This window comes from Mus musculus, chromosome 12, assembly GCF_000001635.26.
Source record: "Mus musculus strain C57BL/6J chromosome 12, GRCm38.p6 C57BL/6J".
Classification (NCBI taxonomy): Eukaryota; Metazoa; Chordata; class Mammalia; order Rodentia; family Muridae; genus Mus; species Mus musculus.
This window is the reverse complement of record NC_000078.6, coordinates 110,812,766-110,828,767: the sequence shown is the minus strand read 5'-3', so window position 1 is coordinate 110,828,767 and position 16,002 is coordinate 110,812,766. Positions and strand designations below refer to the sequence as shown.

The following is a 16,002-nucleotide window of genomic DNA, read 5'->3' as shown; positions in this document are numbered from 1 at the left end:
TTCAACACATTTAATTAGAATTTTACATGGCTCTGTGTTTTTACTACGTAAAAGAAACAACCAAAAAATCCTTTTATGATACTAGATGACAACAATTTTAACCCTACTGAAGTGAGCTCCCGCTACCATGGGAATCACAGAAACGTTTGTAATGTCAAGTTCCTGGTATAATGGGAATAGCAGATGTCTATTTCCTACAATCCAGTTTCATCTAAATCTAACCACTGTTATGCATGTTATGGACAGCTTTCTAATGTATACGTTTTTTTCAAAATGTTGTTCAGGAGACCAGGCAGGGGCTCATTACGCACGGGGGCTTGGAACTGGATTCATGTATTCCTAAGTGAAAACACCTTGGTGTGAGGTCTGGAATATCTCTCATGTGTGTCTCATGACTGGCACATGTTTCATTCCCAGTACTAGAAAAAAACAACAACAAGTACAAACAAAAAAACCCAAACCTTGAATTTTGTAAGATAATGAAGGTGCATGCCGATTTATACTTAATTTCCATTTCTGGGGGGAAAAATGAACAAGGTTTTTCATGTTGATCATGGCAAATAAATATGATTTCATAACTCTGCTTTTACAGTTGACCTAATTGTAAATTAGTTGTGCATTTTTGCCTACATCATAGTATTGAGCAAGTGAACAGTCTGCGAGAGATCCAAGCACTGAGGCGCCTGAACCCACACCCCAACATCCTTGCACTGCACGAAGTAGTTTTGTAAGTATATCTGAGCGTGGGAAGTTACCTGAAGTGGACACCTTGCTACTAAAGATCGCAGTTCTTTTTATCCTGGTTACTTGCTTTGTAGCCGAGAGAGTGACAGTTACACCTTGTCTTATGTAGATTTTTATTTGGGCAAATTGTGTCTCATTCCTAAGGTGGAAATGCCTTCACCTTTGTGTGCCTGCGCTTGGGGAGCCAGCGCCAGTCCAGGCTGGGCTCCTGCAGCTCAGTCAGGTCTCCATGAATTGCGAATTATGTGAGTTACTTTCTCGTGACAGCACAGCCTCTCTGGCCATAGCTGATGAGGTTTGATGGCATTTTCCATCCATGTTCATAGAATAGTTTGTATACAGTTCACTCATCAATCAAGAAGGCAGAGAGAGCATGGCCACAGCCCTGGGCCAAGTCTGATGCTTTTTTTAAAAAACACTTATTAACATTGTGCTTCTCAACTCTCTGGGCTGGGAAGCCAGGCTGCAGGACCGGCCATTCTGTGGGTTGGTGCAACTTTGGTACTCTGAGAAAGTGTCCCTAGGTGTAGAAGCCATGCTATAGCTTTAAGGGAGCCTGGCCTACTCTGAAATTCTTGTAGGAACTCATCTGCACACTAAGGTGTAGTAGATGTCAGTCAGGGGAGAGCAGAGTTTCAAATCAAAATGCAGGTCTGGTCACAGGTGTGTGGCCTCTCGGCCTACAGTGTTCTTAGAAGTCAGCTCAGCATTCACTTGTGATATGCACAGCACCAAGGTCTCTGAGCCCAGGACAGACTGCCTAGGCAGAGGGAGCCCAGGAAGACAGACAGAACAGCACGGAGCAAGGTAGTTCCCGTGCCTAGGGTCTAAGTAAGATCGGGAGAAGCTTGTGGCAGTCCAGAGCCTCTGGCCCACTCAGTGTCAGACCTGAACATCGCATGAATGAAGACACTTGTCTGCCTTTTCTCCTGTTTTTATTGTAAGTTATCCCAAACACACTAATACGTCATTCAAAACTAAACATGTTGCTGGGTGTGATGGAACCCGTCTTTGATGGGAGGCAGAGGCAGGTAGATCTCTATGAATTCAAGACTCTTTGAGTTTGAGGCCAGCCTGATGTGCATAGTGAATTCCAGGCTGGCCAGAGCTACATAATGGAGAGACCCTGTCTCCAAAAGCCAAGCTGGTGAGAAAGTGAAGGTGCCGCCACTAAGCACGCCCTCAGCTCATTGTCTGTTGTCTTGCGTAACCAGCCCCCAAGCTCTTTCCTTGTTTCTGCTGGTAATTAGTGTCCTGTTTTCATGAAATACCCCTTTCAAGGTGTTTTTAGAGCTCTTCTTTAGAATTTTAATAGTATTTTGGATCAATTTCAGCCTAAATATTGATTTGAACTTAAAACCTATATACTGTTTTAATAATTTCATGGCCCAAATGGTCTCTTGTGGGAATACCTTATTTACCAGAAATGTGTACAAATGCCTATTAAGAGCTTTGATTATGTTTTCCGATTAAGACAAGAAAAAGTATTTAAAACCTGCTTTCTTCTGCAGTGACAGAAAATCTGGTTCTCTTGCACTAATATGTGAACTTATGGACATGAATATTTATGAGCTAATACGAGGTAGGTGAGTGTTTTGAAAGGTAATCTGAGATGATCTTGTAACAAATGTCTGTGGTTGTACGTGTCTTGTAGTCACTGCAGTGCAGAGTGACTCTAGATAGGGAAGTATACAGTACAAAGCTGCCACCCTTGGGCCCAGAAGGCATTATTCTCACAATGTCTTAGGGGTGACTGGAGCCACAAGCCTTCTAGGAGGCCCTGTGGTTTAGCTGAGACTAGCCGTCTGCACAAGGCTGCACTCTGAGGGTACTTCATGTCACTGCTCCCTGCTTTCCTCTGCATTTTCTTCTGTGCATCCAAGAAGCCCAAGCTCTACCCTGGCTCTCATGGGGAAGGCTCCTCTCTCTTCCCATTTGGAGCCAGAACTAGCTGATATTTCAGGAAGTTCTTCTGTTCCTTTCCTCTGAACATGAAGCACTGTTCAGGAAAGCTCGCTTGCCTGAGATGACCTGTCACGGCCTTGGATGCTTGCAGAGGGACCTGAGGGGTCAGGAGGCAAGCTTGGCCTTTATTGAGCAGGTGTCCCCGAGAGTCTGACTTGGAGGTTCTGTTAGATGTAATTGATGGAATGCAGCTAAGAAAGCAATAGAGGGGATGTTCTGTCTTATAGATTACATGGTACCAGAAGACACATGAAAAACTGAATCAAGCAAAACAGCAGCCAGGCCTGGTGGAACACCTGCAATCCAGGCTTCTTGAGAGAATGATGGAGACTGCCAAGACCTAAGGCCAGGGCTAAGTTGCAAGCCTCTGTCTCAAAGTGTTAAAAACAAAAGGCCTGAGGATGTTAGCTCAGTGGTAGAACGCTTGCCTGGCATGCAAAAAGCCTGTGACCAATCCCTAGTACTGAAAATTTTAAATAAGAGGATGAAAGAAGTGAAAAAGGACGTGTAGAGTCATGTGACACCATCCTACTTGTGGTAGCACTGGTGAAACCATCAAATATGATGTAAATCATCACCTCGCACAACTGAGGCCAGACTAAAGAATGTGGCCAGGGCTTTGCCACCTAGCAGCACCCACCATCAGCAGTTTTCATTTCAGTGAATCTGTAGGCCGAGTGTGGCAGCTCACACCTGCAGTCCCAGGATACAGGTGGCTGAGGCAGGGCCAGCATCTACAGAGCAAGTCCTTCGCTACAGCACAGACCACAGGGCAAGTCCTTAGCTACAGCACAGACCACAGGGCAAGTCCTTAGCTACAGCACAGACCACAGGGCAAGTCCTTAGCTATGTAATGTAATGAGACTCTATCTCAAAACCAAACACAAGCAGAGGAGCCTGCCCAGTCACGTCCTTTGGTTGTTTAGCAGCAATTCTCTCTGTGTCTGAAGGGTGTATCCTTAATATTAGAAACCTTATTTTACTTCCCAGGGTGTGATATTTATACTTTATACTCAAGGAGAAATGTCTGTGTTGCTATGTGTTTAGACAGTTGCGAAAGCTTGGCTTAGAAAGTAATATCTTTAATTTCCAATAGCTAGAAAGTGTATAATTGAAGAAACTGAAGCATTTCTTTCTGTATCTACCTACAGAGACTGTGCAAGACACACAGTTAGTTCAGCAGACAGTCATTGTTGACAGGCACATCTTATCTGCCTGCTCTGCAGAGTACAAAAGGCAGTTTACTCTCAAGGTGGTCAAGGATGATGAATAGCCAAATCTTCAAATCTGTTGATAGGACCTGGGGCTATTCTGGGACAGAGGAGGGTAGGATGAAGTGTTGGGGTAGAGCAATCAGAGGTCTGTGCACAGGTAATTAAATGGCATGGCTTTTTCTGGGACACAGGCTCAGAAATGAGGTCATCATATGATCTAAAGGTGAAGTTTTCATCCCCAGACACTGTGTTAGGCCCAAGTGAAGAGGCAGTGATTTTAACAAAGTGGACTAAAGGTCTCCAAAAAGTAAAGTGGGCAACTGTTATTACCATGATCCACTTGTCAAAGGAGTTATGTACAGCAAAATAGTAGGAAAAATAGTATTTCATTAGTCTGCAGAATCTCCAGAGGGATGATTTTTGAAGCCAGCCAAAAGCAGGTAACCAAGAGGTTGAGGTTCAGAGGGGAGGTAGGGCAAGCAAGGATTTTGTTACCTGTGTGTGTAAAAGAATTAGGATGCCTGATTCACCCACACAGCCCCTGAAAGCTCCAACCCTAAAGTGACACAGCCCTGCCACTAACCAAGGGCAGCTGGTCTTCTAAATGGCGTGTGTTCACGGTGCTGCTCTCAGGCTGGTTGGGCTTCTGGATGCTGCTGGTAGTTCTAGTCGCTCTCCCTCCCTCTCTCCTCTCTTCCCCTCTCCTCCTCTCCCTTCTCCCTCTCTCCCTCTCACTTCTACCCCCATTCTTCTCCCCCCTCCCCCTTCCCCCTCTCCAATGTTCCCTCTCTTAGTTTTTTTCAAGACAGGGTTTCTCTGGAACTGGCTCTGTAGACCAGGCTGGTCTTGAACTCACAGAGATCCTCCTGCCTCTGCCTCCCGAGCACTAGCTGCTGGGATTAAAGGCCTGTGCCACACACTTTGTCCTGGCAAGTTGCTTCTGAACTCTGAGGGATACGGATTTACAGTGAGAAGCCCTTTTCTGTAAATGCCTAATAGGGGGTTGTGGCTTTAACTTGAATGTTGAGTGTTTTTCACAAGCCCAGGGCTCTTTTGTCTGCACTGAATCTAAGTTGTTGCCAGCCATAGCCAGCATTCCAGATGTTAGAGTCAGGATAGAACAGCTGGCAGCATGTATAAGGCATTTATGACTGGAATACATAGCATGACACAGAGTTAGTAACACACGTAGGCAGGTGTCTTAGAGTTGATGATGTGCAGGCTGCTGCTGTAGCTGACCAGTTGGGCTGGTCACACTACCCAGGTGCCCTTCTTCTTCTTCTTCTTCTTCTTCTTTTTTTTTTTTATTGATTTATTTTTTGTATTTGAGTGCTGTAGCTGCATGTATACCTGTGTGCCAGAAGAAGGCATCAGATCGTATCATAGATGGTTGTGAGCCACCATGTGTTGCTGGGTATTGAATTTAGGACCTCTGAAAGAGCAGCCAGTGATTCCAACTTCTGAGCCATCACTCTAGCCCTCAGGTGCTGGCTGTTTTTTGTTTTGTTTTGTTTTGGTTTGGTTTTTGGTTTTTCGAGACAGGGTTTCTCTGTATAACCCTGGCTGTCCTGGAACTTACTTTGTAGACCAGGCTGGCCTTGAACTCAGAAATCCACCTGCCTCTGCCTCCCGAGTGCTGGGATTAAAGGTGTGCGCCACCACTGCCCAGCTCAGGTGCTGCTTTTAATATTTATAGAAATGTATTAATTACCCAGTGTCCCCCACTCCAAGGCCTGATGTTCATATCTCACTTTAAGAATGAGGAAATCAGGGGCTGGAGAGATGGTTCAGCGGTTAAGAGCACTGACTGTACTTCCAAAGGTCCTGAGTTCAAATCCCAACAACCACATGGTGGCTCACAACCATCTGTAATCTGATCTGATGTCCTCTTCTGGTGTGTCTGAAGACAGCTACAGTGTACTTACGAATAATAAATAAAAAAAAAAAGAATGAGGAAATCAAAGTCCAGAAAAAGAAGCAACTTGCCTAAGGCTATCCACCTTAAGTGGTAGAAGTCCTTGGAGCTAAGCCCGGCTCCAGAGTCCGAGTCCCCAAGCATGTCCAGGCACTGGCCCTGTCTGTGTCCTCTCCACAGATGGGCTAAGCAAGGACTGAAGGAGAGGTAGTAATCCAGGGTAAAGCTCTTCAGAGAGGCCAGAGCCGCACATCAGTGATCACTCAGGTCTGTGACTCCTTCACTGTGCCCCTGGCGTGACCAGGGCTTTCCGTGAGTGCCTCTCCAGACTGTTGCTTCTCATGATAATGATGCAGACTTCCTAAGAGTTCTCGGTCACTAAAGCTTTCGCTTCAGATAGAGGTCACATGACTTGAATAACTGCTTCCTCTGTCCAGTAGAGCACATAGTAGCCCTGTCACACACAAAAGAACAACCACGGAGCTGAGGGCCACATCATGCTGGCTTTGGTGAGTAGCCACTCACATGTACCATGTGTGAGGTCTGGGGTGGGCACGAATCTGAGAAGGTGGAGACTCGGCATCGTAGGTGTGGTTTTTGACATTCAAGATGCATGTAGTCTATTACAGAAATAGCTAGAAGAAGGGGTCCTGTGGCTGTTTTTCCTTTGTCCAGCAGGTGCCAGGGAAGGCAGGGCTGATGGGAACTGGAGACTCTAGGCTTCCCTGGAAGGTCCTGCCTCGGCCGTTGCAGAGGTGGTAATTCAGAGGATACAGGATGGCCCTGGGTGGAGAGGCAGCCTCTGGGAGGAGGCAGGCAGGTCTCTGGGAAGCAGAACCAAGGATGCTGCTTGCTGAGGCTGCACCCCTGGCTGCACAGTTGTTGCTCCTCACCTGTCCCCTCCCTCCTTTTGAATGCTTAGTGTCCTAAACCCTGAGACCCTCTAGTGGCAACAGCCTGTGTTTACCTCATTTCAAGAGGAAGAGGCTGGCTCAGAAGACCATTTAGAAGACAAGCTGCCCTTGGTTAGTGGCAGGGCTGTGCCACTTTAGGGTTGTAGCTTTCAGGGGCTCTGTGGGTGAATCGGGCATCCTAAAAGCAGTCCATGATATTGGGAGAATGAAACAAGGTAAGAGAAACCAACCAGAGTCGGCTTGACTGAGGTCATATTGCATCCATCGTTCCCCCGCGTAGCCGGTGTGTTGTGACTCACCAGCATGAAGCAGAGCTGTAGTGCACAAGCTGCTGTACCAAGTGAGCGACACTTCATCAGGTGGCCCCTGAGGACCAACAAGGATAGCACCAGTTCAGATCCAGTATTTAGCACATTTAATCCTACCTTGATTAAGAGGATCCTTTAGTTTCCCTGTACGCATGTATGAAGGAAAACTGTTGGCTAGGTTTTTTTATTGAACACTTCTTTTGTGCTGGGTAGTGGTGTCTCATACCTTGATCCCAGCACTCAGAAGGCAGAGGCAGGTAGATCTCTGTGAGCTTGAGGCCAGACTGGTCTACAGAGCAAGTTCTAGGACAGCCAAGGCTACACAGAGAAACCTTGTATCAACCCCCTCCCCCCACACACACATACACATACACAACACAACTACTTTGCATTTTAAATTATTTTTTCTTCTCTGTGTGTGTACACATGAGCCATGTGTATGCACGTTGGTCAGAAGAGGGCATCTGATCCCCTGGAGTGGAACTGAAGTTTCGGATTGTTGGGAGCACCTGACGGCGTGCTGGGACTTGAACTCCGGTCTCTGCAAGAGTGGTATCTAAGTTAACCACTGCACCAGTCTCCAGCTCCCCTGGCTGTCTTGGTTATACAGCATTCCTAGTAGTTTCCTTCTGAATGTCCGACTCAGAATGACTGACAGCTTTGTTTCCCTGACTGTCAGGTTCTGCCATTCAGCATGTGTGTGAGACAACACTTGTCACTGGAGTGTTTCTTTCTGAAACGATGACACCATCCTACTAGGGGTTTTGTGGGTTTTATGGACCTGTATTAAATGATACATAATGATGGCTTTCATCTGGCATTTTCATCCATGTCTATGATACGCTTTGATCTTATCTGCCCTCTCTACCATCTTTGTCCCTCTCCTGCTAATCCCACTCCTGTTCCCCACTAACCCTCTCCCTCTTTCCGTCTTCTAAGGAAATAGTTGGTTTTGCCCTATGTGTGTAAGTGTCTGCTTGCATGCATATGTGTGTATCATGGGTGTGCTGGTTTCTTTCTGTGTGTGAGACCCAGTGAGCTTAGGGTGAGCTTAGGGTTGCTCGTCAGAGCATGGCTGAGGGGTTGTCTGAGGGAGCATGGGCACTGACCAGAAGATCTGCCACTGAGGAAAATGTCTCCAGAAACTGCGTGTAGGTCCTGAGGGAGGGGTGGGGCCCCATGTGGTCCATTTCCCTCTCTTACAGAATGTGGATGGGCTAGCCTAGGGAAGCTTGTGTAGGCGGCCACAGCTGCTGCAGGTTCAGCAGTGCAGCGCATGTCAGGCCAGAAAGACAGCGCTCCAGGCACTTTACCACAGCTTCTGGCTCCTCCCAACTCCCCCCCCACCCCACCCTCCTGCAGTGTCCCCTGGGCCTCAGAGGTTTGGTTTTTGTGTCTGAGTCCAGCAGTTGCAGCTGTGTATCCTCAGAACTCCAGCAGTTGGGAGTTTGTAGCCCTCCTGTTGGTTAGGAGTCCTGAGGTGTCTCAGCTCCTTGGTTATGATACGGCATGTGCTCATCTGTGTGCTTCTGATGTCCTCGTGGGGAGCTTGGAGTGTCTGTCTCTGGTGTAAAGTGTGGAGAGCCGTGCCCACCCACTCATGTCTCCATCTCCAGCCCTGTCACCCAGTTCACAGTGTGGTAGAGTTGGTGAGCAGTCAGCGTCCCAGAATGCACTTCTACCTTGCATCTCTATCCAGGAAGCAGGCCCTGTCTGAGAGGTGAAGAAATGAATTTCAGATAAAAATGAAACGTTTTCATTTTCAGTTGCCTAAGACAATGGACTTTCAAAGCGCAGAACTGGAAGGAGTCTGTCCTTGAGTTTGCCATGGCTAATAAGCGAGAGCTGCCAGGTTCTCACTCAGGTTCCTCTCCCCTCTGGTCACTGGCTCTGGGCTCATGGCTCTCTGCTTTTCCTTCAGAGCCTTTTGTGAGAGACACGGTGTTCCTTGGATCACACAGAGGCCTGCCTGTATACACACATGAGGTGGGCATGACCTTTGGGCCTCCAGTATGGAGGACCACTTGGCTGTGCTATGTTGAGACCAGCATGCGACCAGAAAGCCAGACTTTAGCTGGAAGGCAGGGCTGGATGGGCCCTGACTCACAGTGTGGGTCCGTCACCGCTTGCTGACCTGATGGTGTTTACATTAGTGAGGTCCTCTGTGACTCCGTTGCCTCTCCCTGTGACTGTGCTCACTGAGCGCTTACCTGCCGAAGACTCGAGTTACTCAGATGAGGGAAGTAGCTTTACCATTTGCCGCCCACCCAGCAGACAGCAGGTTCTCCAGTGGTTACTAAGTGCTCTTCTTCTCTTTCTGTTTGTTCTAGACTGTTTGAAAAGAAGAAACTGGTAGGAGCCAGACATGCACTGGGCCTGGAGGATTGGGATCTGTTGGGGATGACTGGGTAGTGAGCCCATTCCTTCCCCAGGGTGTGGACGCTCTGTCTGGAGGATGCTTTCCCACTGCTCTCCTGGTACCTAGCTCTCAGGGGGACACCCTCTTAGGGACAGACAGAGTCACCTGGGCTTGGGTGAAGGAGACCAAGGAAGCGAAGAGGGGTGGTAGCTGATCAGAACTCATGCAGGGGCCCAGGGAAGCTAAGAAATCCGATTCCTGGACCCTGTGCCGTGCTTAGGACTTACTAGACCTGAGTGTGGGCCTTAGCATCCACTTCCTAACAGACCACCGGATGTTATGGTGCAGAGACTTTCCGACCAGTCCACTCCTGAGGTCAGGTGAGATGATAATGCCAGGATCTGGATGTGGGCCGGGCCTGGGGAGATGGCCGAACAGCTAAAGGTGCTTGTTGCCAAACCTGTGGACCTACCTGTGTGGGAGCTTTTCAAGTTGTCCTCTGACCTCCACACACACACTTGTGGCATATGTGTTCACTCTTGCTCTCTCTCTCTCTCTCTCTCTCTCTCTCTCTCTCTCTCTCTCTCTCACTCTCACACACACATACACATTAATAAATAAATGTGAATTAAAAAAAAAAGAATTGACCAGATGTGGTGGCTTAAGCCTTTAATCCAAGCACATGGGAGGTAGAAGCCTGGCCTACACATTGAGTTCTAGGCCAGCCAGGGGTAGAACACAGAGGGACCCTGTCTCAAAAATACCCCAAAACAAACAAAAAACCCACAGACACCAGTAAAAGATCTGGACATGATGGTGGAGAGCACTCCCGTAACTGGGACAGTGTGAAGGCAGGTGTGAACCAATCCCGTAACTGGGACAGTGTGAAGGCAGGTGTGAACCAATCCCATAACTGGGACAGTGTGAAGGCAGGTGTGAACCAATCCCGTAACTGGGACAGTGTGAAGGCAGGTGTGAACCAATCCCGTAACTGGGACAGTGTGAAGGCAGGTGTGAACCAATCCTGTAACTGGGACAGTGTGAAGGCAGGTGTGAACCAATCCCATAACTGGAACAGTGTGAAGGCAGGTGTGAACCAGTCCCGTAACTGGAACAGTGTGAAGGCAGGTGTGAACCAATGCCGTAACTGGAACAGTGTGAAGGCAGGTGTGAACCAATCCCGTAACTGGAACAGTGTGAAGGCAGGTGTGAACCAATCCCATAACTGGAACAGTGTGAAGGCAGGTGTGAACCAAGGACTCTTGAGATGCAAAGGATGGAGGGGATTTCAAGGGGAGGTCAAGACCAATTCGTGGTCCCAGGCAAACCTGACGAGAGCCAACACCAGCCACTGTGAGGGAGATGGAAGGTACTTGCTCAGACCATCCTGAAACATGGAGTCTTGCTGCCTCAGCCCTTCCCAGCTGGGACTGTACATTTGTGTCATTATACTTGGGTCTCCATTTTTTATATAGAGGAAAAAATAGACCTTTTGACAACAGGTTCTGATTATTTTTTTAAAAAAAGGCTTATTTATTGTTTTATGTAAGTACACTGTAGCTGTCTTCAGACACTCCAGAAGAGGGCATCAGATCTCATTATGGATGGTTGTGAGCCACCATGTGGTTGCTGGGATTTGAACTCAGGCTCTTTGGAAGAACAGACAGTGCTCTTAACTACTGAGCCATCTCTCCAGCCATGGGTCTGTCTGATTTTGTAGTTTGAGCAGGTGGCACAGTAATGGGGATCCTCTTGCCCTGACCTCCCAGTGCTACAGTTAAAAGACATAAAGACACTGTTGTGCCTAGCTCTGTGTGTGTGTGTGTGTGTGTGTGTGTGTGTGTGTGTGTGTGTGTGTGTAAGTACTACTTTTAGTGAACTGAGGGTCTAAGCACGCTGGGAGTTGATGCACTGCTGAGCTACATCTCTGTCTCCACACATAGTAGGTTATCAAATCCCTCAGGCCTGGGAAAGCTAAGAAAATCTTAATTTTATTTAACTTTTAAAATGTATGTTTTGTAAGAGTGTTTTGCCTGCTTGTATATCTGTATACTACACGGGAGCCTGATGCAAACGGAAGGCAGAGGTGGCAGAGCACCTGGAGCTGGAGTTAGGAACAGCTGTGAACAACCATGTGGGTTCCGACCAAGCCCTGGTCCTCTGCAAGAGCAGCAGTGCTTTTAACCACTAAGCTAGCTGTCATTCCCTTTATATTCTAAAATGTATTTTATGTGTATCTGTGTGTGCCTGAATGAATGTATTTGGCCTGCAGAGCCCAGAAGAGGGTGTTGAGTCCCCTGGAACAACTGCCCAGTATTGTGCAAGAGCAGGAAGTGCTCTCAACTGCTGAGCCATCTCTCCGGCCCTGATTGTTTTGTAATTTTAGGAATTCATGTGAAACACTATAATAAAAGGTTATGGTATTGAATGAAGAGTTAATTGTACTTAAGAGCTCTTAAAACTTAAGTTATTTTCTGTTCTTGTTTTGAGAGTGGTGCTATATAGCTCAGGCTGGCTTGGGACTAATTGTATAGTGTAGGCTGGCCTTGAACTTGTGGCAATCTTGTCTCTACCTCCTGAGCTCTGCAGTTACAACTACCATCTTCTGCTGACTTAAATTATTTTCTGATTTGTTTGTTAGGAATTGTTTTTGAGACAGAGTTTTATTTAGCTTAGGCTCTCCTCAATTTACTATGTAGCCCAGGCTAGCCCTGGAATCTGATTTTGTGCCTCTACCTCGTGAGTGCTGGGTTGCAGGCCTGATATTGACTGTAACTATTTTCTTTCTTTCCTTTTTCTTTTTGTTTGTTTTTATTTTCTGCTTTCTACAAAAGGTTTTCTCTGTATAGCCCAGGCTGTCCTGGAACTTGCTCTATAGACCAGGCTGGCCTCGAACTCAGAGATCTTCCTGCCTCTGCCTCCAGAGCATTGGGTCTAAAGGTGTGCACCACCACCAACCTGCTAACTATTTTCTACTTACATATCATAACTATCCTTGTTTAGCAGTTCAAAGAAAAAGAATAAATGTATTTACTAAAAATGGTTACACACTTTGAACTAACAGTGTCAAGTAGGAAGAGAGTGAATGAGCCATGGTAGCTTTAAAGAGTTGAAACTTAGTGTAAAAACATTCACCTGTTTCAAACTGAAATCAAGAAAATTTCTGACACCTTTGAAAAACAGTAGTCGGTGATGCTGGTAGTCGAGTGCGTGCAGTGCGGATTTGCACTGGAGAGTCTCCGGGGTTAAGAGCTTGTGCCGCTCTTCCAGAGGACCCGAGTTCAGTTCTCAGCACCCACATTGGGCAGCTCACAACTGCCTGTAACTCCAACTCTAGGGTATCCAGTGTCCACTCATATGCACAGGTCATGTGCATAAAAACATAGACATGAGAGATTAGCCTGGGCAACAGAGACATCTCATCTCAAATATATACTGACTCCATGGAGACACGAAGCCTGGGAATGTTGGAGGGTTTCAAATGAGTCCTCATGATTTCAGGAGCAACACAGATCTCAGAGGAGTGTCCTGGAAGGCTCTGGTCAGGCTGTGGTACCCTGACAGGCACTCAGTAGTATTCTCACTAGAGTAAAAATGTATGATTTGTGTGGCATTAGCTGAAATTGTGCCAGTGTATAAGATTTTAAATGGTGGGCTGGTGAGATGGCTCGGCAGGTAAAGGTACTTCCCACCAAACCCGACAACCTGAATCCAAGTCCTGGGACCCCAGTGATGGAGGGAGAGACCCGGCTCCAGCAAGCTGTCCTCAGACTGCAATGCCGGTGCCCTCCCCTAACTAACTAAATGAGGTTTACATTTTAAATGGCGTGTTTACACTGTCTTTCCTAAAAGTACTTCAGGTTATTTTTCACTGGGGAACCTAAGTTGTCACGTAGTTAATTTTGTTTTGAGAGAGGAAGGAGTCTTTTCTGAGCTAAGGCCTGTGTGACTCAGGCTAGCACGGAGCTCTTCCTGACCCTCTGGCTTCTCCTGAATGCTGGGTTCACAGGAGTGTGTGGCTACCGCAGCTGCAGCCGGCTTTCACACACTGTTAAAGTCGAAGGCCTTGTGTTTGGTTTATAAAGGTGTGTGTGTGTGTGGCATTGATAAACTTACTGCCCATTTCCTTGTCGGCACAGGGAGAAGACACCCATTATCAGAGAAAAAGATTATGCTCTACATGTATCAGCTGTGCAAATCGCTGGACCACATGCACAGGTATGGGGCGGGGGTGGCTCCCCAGCTGGCATGCAGGGGCGTGGCTCGAGGCGGAGACTCTCGAGGCGTAGGTGCGAGTCATTCTCTTTCTTCTGTCTTTAACGCTCAATGCAGAAACGGGATCTTTCACAGAGACGTGAAGCCGGAGAATATCCTAGTAAAGGTAAAACGCCTGTATCGAAAAGTTTTATTTTGATACCAAAATTAAGGTAGACTATAAAGTTTTAAATGGTTTATTTTTTTCTAGAAATGTTTAATGTTTTAATTAAAATGTTTTATTTTAATTAAATATATGTTTGTCTGAGTGCGGGTAGGTGCAGAAGCTGAGGTGCCCATAGAAGAGGGTAGACTTGTGAGAGCCTCGGAGCTGGAGTTAGGGCTGTGAGCTGCTGTGTGGGTGCTGGGAACTGAACCTGAGTCCTTGGCCAGAGCAATATACACTCTTACGCACTGAGCCATCTCTCCAACTCAGCGGATAACTGTGACTCACTGCACACATCTTCTGTCCAGGTAGCTGGAAATATGGTTTGGGTGTGAGTTGTTTTTTTGTTTTTGTTTTTGTTTTTAGATTTATTTTATTATTTATTTTATATATGTGAGTACACTGTAGCTGTCTTCAGATACCCCAGAAGACGGCATCAGATCCCATTACAGATGGTTGTGAGCCACCATGTGGTTGCTGGCAATTGAACTCAGGACCTCTGGGAGAGCAGTCAGTGCTCTTAACCTGCTGAGCCATCTCTCCAGCCCAGGGTCTGAGTTTTGTGGGCTGGAGTAGAACCCAGAGCCCTGTTCATGCCAGGCAGACTTTGTGCCCTGGCCTGGAATATCAGGCTTCATTCTCCGCAGTTGTAAAAGAAGGCTTGCTTCAGCAAATGCTGTCAACACTATTGACGTCTCTCCTGAAGGATGCAGTATAAGGAGTCAGTCCTTCTGAGCACACAGACGGCTATTCCCTGCCAGTAGCCATTCTCCTTGCTGATTGTCAATGTGGGAGAAGAAGAGTTTAGAGGGCTCCAACTTTAAGATTTCTTAAACTTGAGGTCTCTTCTGGAGTATTCTGTGCTACCCAAGCTTAAAGTGTACACGTATGGATTCTCTCTGTGACTTAGAAGAGTCCCCTTGAGCCACAAGGCTATAGGAAGCCTGTGTGCACTGAGGCTAGAAGTGAACCACCTAGAACAGATGGCTTTGGGTGCTGCCATAGGAGGCCGTCTGTGATTGGTGCTGCACTAAGCCACCTTCCAAACCCGGGGAAGTTTGTAAATGTTTTCTGTTCTTCTACTCGAGACACTGAAGTGCTCGCCAAGCCTACACATGGTGTACTCTGAGTTGCTCAGCTGCTGGGACTTTCCCATAGTTTGTACATTTGAAATGATCTGTGTGGTAGTGGCTCTAGACTGAGACAGGGCCAACCCTCCTCTCTCTCCTTTGCAGCAGGATGTCCTGAAACTAGGGGACTTCGGGTCATGCCGGAGTGTCTATTCCAAGCAGCCCTACACAGAGTACATCTCTACCCGGTGGTACCGGGCCCCAGAGTGTCTCCTCACCGACGGGTTCTACACATACAAGATGGACCTGTGGAGCGCTGGCTGCGTGTTCTACGAGATTGCCAGGTAGAGCTGGGCCAGCACCGAAGCCTGATGGTCCTCGTAGGATAACGTGGGCAGGTCACATGGTGAGGCTGGGCGAGACACTTGGCAGATCCTTCCTTTAAGCTCCAAGGCTATGGTCATTCTGGTTTCTGCTTGGTTTCTACTGCCTGGCTTTCCGTCAGCAGGCAGCTGACTAGGATCTCAGCTCACTTCCTGCCAAGTGCTCGCCCTTACTTCCATCACCTGGGCAGCGGCTGCAGCAGCAGGTCCCATGGCAGGGTGGGGCTTGATCACACCATGGGGAAGTGAGAGCAAGGGGCCTGCCACAGTGCGAGCATGAGGCTCCTCTGGCCTCATTGGACTTTTCTAGAAAGCCCATTCTTCCTCTGACCTCTTGCTATCATTCCTGGGAAGAAGAGTGGCTGAGAACAGCCTGAGTGTTTGTTGCACTCAGAGGTGAGTGCTGTCCCCTTAAGCAGGGGAGGGGAGGAGATGACAGCCATTGCTCATGGTGGATCTTCAATGGAAGTAACAGCACAGGCGGGGACTCGGGTCACCTATTCCCACCTGCCCTAATGACTGCTGTGGAACCATGGTATGGCCACACACTTCAGGGCACACACTTCTTTGCCAATGGTGACTCTACTGAGGCTGTAAATGACAGCAGACAATTCTGTCAGGTGCTGAGATTCATGCATTAGTTTGGGAGGATATTAAAAGACGTACAGGAGAAGGTAAGGCTGTAAAGAGTACAGCAGCCAATGTTGTCT

General features: G+C 47.5%; 1 protein-coding gene across 32 annotated transcripts in view; it reads left to right on the top strand.

Moving 5' to 3' along the window:
- Mok (MOK protein kinase) overlaps positions 1–16,002 on the top strand; it is a 33,165-nt gene that overhangs the window by 12,195 nt on the left and 4,968 nt on the right. For 14 of the 32 annotated variants that reach the window (XR_003950050.1, XR_003950051.1, XR_003950049.1 and 11 more), the window contains 5 exons: positions 638–727; positions 2,256–2,326; positions 13,559–13,637; positions 13,752–13,800; positions 15,075–15,253. Coding sequence is in view for 28 of the 32 variants with exons in the window: in XM_006515889.3 (XP_006515952.1) it covers positions 638–727; positions 2,256–2,326; positions 13,559–13,637; positions 13,752–13,800; positions 15,075–15,253 (468 nt within the window). In the remaining 4 variants the exon portion in view is untranslated. The other 18 variants (XM_006515893.2, XM_006515891.2, XM_030246721.1 and 15 more) reach the window with 6 other exon arrangements.